The 6,298-nt window shown below is 46.3% G+C and overlaps 1 protein-coding gene across 1 annotated transcript; it reads left to right on the top strand.

The window, feature by feature from the left end:
* The first annotated feature begins 4,832 nt into the window (after positions 1-4,832).
* Positions 4,833-5,976, top strand: LOC130874363 (glyceraldehyde-3-phosphate dehydrogenase-like). Its single transcript, XM_057769614.1, has one exon. It carries the CDS (start codon positions 4,899-4,901, stop codon positions 5,898-5,900), a length of 1,002 nt encoding a protein of 333 aa, XP_057625597.1. The 5' UTR covers positions 4,833-4,898; the 3' UTR covers positions 5,901-5,976.
* The last annotated feature ends 322 nt before the right edge of the window (positions 5,977-6,298 follow it).

The raw sequence follows: 6,298 nt of genomic DNA, 5'->3' as shown, positions 1-6,298 counted from the left end.
CCCCCAGAGTTTGGATTTTTAAAGAACATTTGCTTATACACAAGGAGATAAATCAGGGAAGAAACTAAAAATATTAAATCTGTTTCGACTCCATATACATATACTCCTGCCCAGAAGGCCACATGCATTTTGACTGACATTTGTCACCAGAAGTCAGGTGTGGAATTATACATTTTCTGAATCTGCCAGTGCTCAGAATTTTGCTGATGCTTGGGAGTTTGGGATTCCAGATGTTTGGATTAGGGATTTACAACCGATCTGGTTGCACTACCACTGGAAATGCTGTTTGAATGAACTGACAAGGCTGGATCCATCCTGAAGTTCTTCCGGTTTTGCTTTTAGGTTGTTGCATGAGCTTAAATGGTCCACATGATCTCTGAATGGAGGAGGGTTGCCTTCTGCCCTTTTCCCTTCTCAGAATAACTAGTGACAACTGCCTCATACGGAGGTCTTAGGTCTTAATTACTACCAGTTAGAAAACCATGCTCTCCTGTTCTTTCCCCTCTCCTCTACTCCTCATTATTATCTAGAAACCATGCAAGAGGGGCAGCATTAACAGGATGTTTGAGCTCCCTCCGTTGACCCCAGAATATAAGGGGCTTCCAACTTCATGTCCAATATGACTGCCACTGAATGGACCTGTCATCTCTATCAAGATGGCCTACCATCCCTGAGAGTTGGGCCCCAAACTTTGCCAAAGAATAAAGCGGGAATGGAGAGGCAATGCAGTCAGTAAACTTCTCACTGCTCAAGCATGAGAACATGGAAGAGGATTCTCAGAACCCTCATAAAATCCGGTGCACATGAACCCCATAAACACACACATGATCTCGTACACACACACACACACACACACACACGAATAACAGAGGTGGAAAGACATGCTAAGCATCCATCAAAAGGCTCAGAGACGTCTCTCTGGTGTGACAAAGCCTACACATTTGGAGAGGGTGGGAGAGTCAGTCAAGCAAACAGCAATAACAAATGAGACAATCAGGGGCAAAGAAGGTACCACCCACGCAGGGCAACTCCAGAGGAATTTCTATTTAAAATCCTGGGTCAGCTTTGTTCTGGAGAAATGGGGGACTTTTTAACTTTTAAAAGTCTGCCTTCCATCCCAAGAGCAGCAGCTGAGCCGGGGCAGGCAGGCATCTCTTCCTGCTTTCTTGATTCTCTCTCACTGTCAATGCGGGTGTCAATTTCAGATGCAGAACTCACCCTGAGTATAAATTCTGACTCAAATTGTCTGTCCCCTCTCAGGATGACAGAGGAAACTCAACAGGATGGTTTTTCTGGTGGAAGCCACAGTCACATGTCTACAAAAGCAGATTTTTCTGCAATAGCCAATCCCACAAGAGCCCAGGGAGCCCTGGAATTGATAGGAGCCAGGAAAACGGGCTGGGACCCAGAGGAGCTGGTGAAGCCTCACACCGAGGGCAGTTTCTTAGGAATGCATTCAGAGAGGGAGATGAGCCCTCAGCTCTCACTAAGCCCCCAACCTTTGTTCTCCGAGTTCCCACAGTGTCTATCCTGGTCTCTCTTTGATCATTAGAACAATCAGAGACCTAAGAAGGGGTCCGTAAGGGGAACATGGCTCAGTGGGTGGGTTCGAGTGCTTGATGTCCATGAAGACCCGAGTTCAGATCCGAGTGTCCAGGTTTGTTTTAGGGAAGGGTCAGGTTTGACTGAGCTGCCTATAAACCTAACACTGTAAGGAGCAGAAACCTGAGACTTTGGGGTGCTGGCCACAAAACTAGTTCCAGTTTCAGTAAGAGAACCTGTCTCAAGGGACAGAGGCAGAGAATGATAAAGCAGAGAATGCCCAGTGTCCCACTCTGACCTATACACTCCTGAGCACATACATATATGCATATACCTAACACAGATACACATACACAGGCATGAATACACACACACATGCAGACACACATATACACACACGTGCACACGTAAGAACAAGAAGTGGGCTCTCTCCTCTCTTTGACAAAGATGGGAAACACAAGAAGAGTTGGAAATTCTGGGGTCCAACATCCACAGGAAGACAAACTAATCTTTTCCTGTTATGAAAATGGAGCCCCGCCCACACAAACAATCTCTCCAGCATTAGTCTACCAGTTAAAATCAAATACACACACACACACACAAACACATACACATTAAAAAATAAAATCTAAAATGTAACAATGTTCTTAGCATTTGTTTTGAGCAGTAGAATTGTGGGTGGTTTTTAAATCTTTTAATTTATCTACATTGCCTATAAGTTTGTATTATTTATCAGATAAGAAAAGTATTATACGGGGGGTTTACTTTTTGCCTTTAGCGGGTTTTTTTTTTCCCATTGACAAAGATTTCCAGGAAAATGCGACTTGACTGGCCAGACAGGCCTGTGTGGCTACCAAGGTGCTGCAGTGGAAGGGAATTCTGCGGGCTTTGTTTCAGTCTTTTGTATGCTTCCTTTTCTGTTCTTAGAAAGGAGAGCATGACCTCCTGCCCAGAGAAATGACCTTGGATTTAAATGTGAAATGCCAGCCCAGTCTGAATGCCTAAAAAAGGCATTTAGCGCCAGGCCGAGAGGCGAGGGTCACTCTGTTCTTTGAGACATGTGATGACCTCCATTAGATCACTTGCCAGAAGTGGGGTGCTGCATCTCAGAAACCCCTGCAAGTCCTCTGGCTGGGAAGGGCATTTTTGCCTTTCCCTTTTCCATCAAGGTGTAGGCAGCGCAATGCCCTGTGTTGCCCCAGCTTATCATCCAAGGCACCTTCCTTAGGTGGTCACTAAAGAAGACGTCAAACTCACACTGCCTTTTCCTTTTAGCTTTCCTAGAATAAGGCAGGGCTGTGGGACCCTCCAGTTCCTAGGGGTTCTATTCTATGTTCTTACTTTTTCCCTTGGCTGTCAGTCAAAAGGAATGGCCCCTGTGAAGAGCTTCCTGTGTGTTTGTACTTATGTGTGCTTGTGTATGTTGCTGTTAGTCTGTGTTGCTACCTATTTCTAATTGAGCGTTTGTACTTATGTGTGCACCTGTATTTGTATATTTGTGTGCCTATGTGTCTGCTTATGCATGTATGGGGTAGTGTTTGTGTGTTTGGATATATGCTTACATGTAGATGAATGGTGTGTGTGTTCGTCTGTGCTTGTGTTTGTCCGTATTTATGTGTGTGGGGTATTTGCTTATATTATTTGCATATTATGCTTAAATGACTTATGTTTGATGTGTGTGGGGGGACTACTATTTTTTTTTAAAATATTTATTTATTATGTATACAATATTCTGTCTGTGTGCATGTCTGCAGGCCAGAAGAGGGCACCAGACCTCTTTACAGATGGTTGTGAGCCACCATGTGGTTGCCGGGAATTGAACTCAGGACCTTTGGAAGAGCAGGCAATGCTCTTAATCACTGAGCTATCTCTCCAGCCCCAGGGGGGACTACTATTTTTAAAGACTATGTGTGTATTGGTATCCACAGAGGTCAGAAAAGCGTGTTGGATCCTCTAGAGCTAGAGTTACAGGCAGTTGAGAGCTGATATGTGTGCTGGGAATTGAACGTGGGCCCGTAGAAAAAGCAGTAAGCACTCTTAACTGTTGAGCTGCTTTTCCAGCTCTCTGATTTATTTTTTTAATCCTTAATGATATGACAAGATTTCTTGTCCCTATATGTGCAAAATCATGCCAAATTGGAGAGTTTTCTAACAAATATGGAGCTGGAGAAATGTCTCAGTGGTTGAGAGAACTGGCTACTCTTTCAAAGACCCTGGACTCAATTCCCAGCACCTACATGCCCCTGACAATCATCTATAACTCCAGCTCCAGGGTACTAGACGCCCCTTCTTGAGCACAAGGCACACACGTGATACACAGACATACATGCAGGCAAAACATACATGCACATAAAATAAACAGATAACTTCAAAATGTTTTAAAAGCTGTTCTACCCCCAGCACTCGGGAGGCAGAGGCAGGCGGATCTCTGGGAGTTCGAGGCCAGCCTGGTCTACAAGAGCTAGTTCCGGGACGGGCACCAAAGCTACAGAGAAACCCTATCTCGGAAAAAAAAAAAAAAAGCCATTCTACCAAACTTGAAAAGGAGGCAGAGGGAGAAGTGACCAATAAAATCTCTTCCTGCTCTTTCCAAAAGAGAAAGCACAAGGTTCCCTTTCTTGTCAGATTTCTGCCAAGTAATCCTTTTTTACAGTTTGTTAATCTTTTCTTTCACAGACTAGACAAAGTGGTGGGGTTTGCTTGCTTAAAAAATTTTTAGTATCTTTTATGGAAGTATCTAGCCTAATTCCATAGAATCCACTCCCAAAGCTCAGCATTGTAAGGGGTATGCTAGTTCCTCTGCTGTTAGTTTTGCTAACACATGAGACAGTAGACTTCTGTCTGGGGATATTCTCCGACTTAGTCCTCTGTCTTCCTGAGGATATAATCGTCTGCCTGCTCTGTTGGACTTCCATGGAACAACACTAACCTGAAATTCACAGGGAAGAGAGGATGGAAAACTGAAACCATAAAGATGCCAAAGGCCTTTAGAAAACATGTTCCCAGCTTAGGTAGGGAAACAAGAGCTTGCCGTGTAAGAGAGAAAGGAAAGAGGGTACAACATATAGATTTATTTTCAGAAGACAGAACAACTCATTAATTCCCAAGGGAGAAAGAAAACTAAAGTTGCTTATAGCATGTAAATTTCAGGGGTGCGGGGTGCCCAGGGAGGTGTGGGGGGGGGCAGGAGGGCAGGACTGAGAAACAGCTCCAAAGCTACTTGTCATGCAAGCATGAGGACTTAAGGTCAAGCTCCAGAACCTACTTTAAAATGCCAGGTTTTGGCTCTCTGCTCCTCCCTGTTCTAGAGACAGCCGCTTCTTTTCGTGCAGTGCCAGCCTCATTCCAGAGACACGATGGTGAAGGTCGGAGTGAACGGATTTGGCCGTATTGGACGCCTGGTTACCAGGGCTGCCTTCACTTCTGGCAAAGTGGAGGTTGTTGCCATCAATGACCCTTTCATCGACCTCAACTACATGGTCTACATGTTCCAGTATGACTCCACCCATGGCAAGTTCAAAGGCACAGTTAAGGCTGAGAATGGGAAGCTTGTCATCAACGGGAAGGCCATCACCATCTTCCAGGAACAAGATCCCGCCAACATCAAATGGGGGGATGCTGGCGCCGAGTATGTTGTGGAGTCGACCGGTGTCTTCACCACCATGGAGAAGGCTGGGGCCCACTTGAAGGGTGGGGCCAAAAGGGTTATCATCTCCGCCCCTTCTGCCGATGCCCCCATGTTTCTGATGGGTGTGAACCATGACAAGTATGACAATTCCCTCAAGATTGTCAGCAACGCTTCCTGCACCACCAACTGCTTAGCCCCCTTGGCCAAGGTCATCCATGACAACTTTGGCATCGTGGAAGGACTCATGACCACAGTCCATGCCATCACGGCCACCCAGAAGACTGTGGATGGCCCCTCTGGGAAGCTGTGGCGAGACGGCCGTGGCGCTGCCCAGAACATCATCCCTGCGTCCACTGGCGCTGCCAAGGCTGTGGGCAAAGTCATCCCAGAGCTGAACGGGAAGCTCACGGGCATGGCCTTCCGTGTTCCTACCCCCAATGTGTCCGTCGTCGATCTGACATGCCGCCTGGAGAAAGCTGCCAAGTATGACGACATCAAGAAGATGGTGAAGCAGGCATCCGAGGGCTCACTAAAGGGCATCCTGGGCTACACTGAGGACCAGGTTGTCTCCTGTGACTTTAACAGTGACTCCCATTCTTCCACCTTCGATGCTGGGGCTGGCATTGCTCTCAATGACAACTTTGTAAAGCTCATTTCCTGGTACGACAATGAATTTGGCTACAGCAACAGAGTGGTGGACCTCATGGCCTACATGGCCTCCAAGGAGTAAGAAGCCCACCCTGGACCACCCATCCCAGCAAGGACACAGCAAGAGAGAGGCCCTCGGCTGCTGAGCAGTCCCTGTCCTAACTCAACCCTTGACACTGAGCATCTCCCTCAGTTTCCATCCCAGACCCCCAGAATAGCAGGAGGGGCTTAGGGAGCCCTACTCTCTTGAATACCATCAATAAAGTTCATTGCACCCCTCAACAAAAAATAAAAATAAAAAAAAATAAAAAAAAATAAAATGCCAGGTTTTGCTGCACATACTTAAAATCTTAGCTGGGGGAAAGCTCACTAGTCAGCCAGCCTGCCCTACTAGGAGAACTTTGGGCCAGAGAGACACTGTCTCAAAGAACAGTTTCCGAGACAACACCCAGGCTTGTCCTATGACTTCCACGTGTGTGC

Source organism: Chionomys nivalis, chromosome 5, assembly GCF_950005125.1.
Source record: "Chionomys nivalis chromosome 5, mChiNiv1.1, whole genome shotgun sequence".
NCBI lineage: Eukaryota > Metazoa > Chordata > Mammalia > Rodentia > Cricetidae > Chionomys > Chionomys nivalis.
The sequence above is the reverse complement of the archived record's forward strand: the minus strand, read 5'-3'. Positions and strand labels throughout refer to the sequence as shown.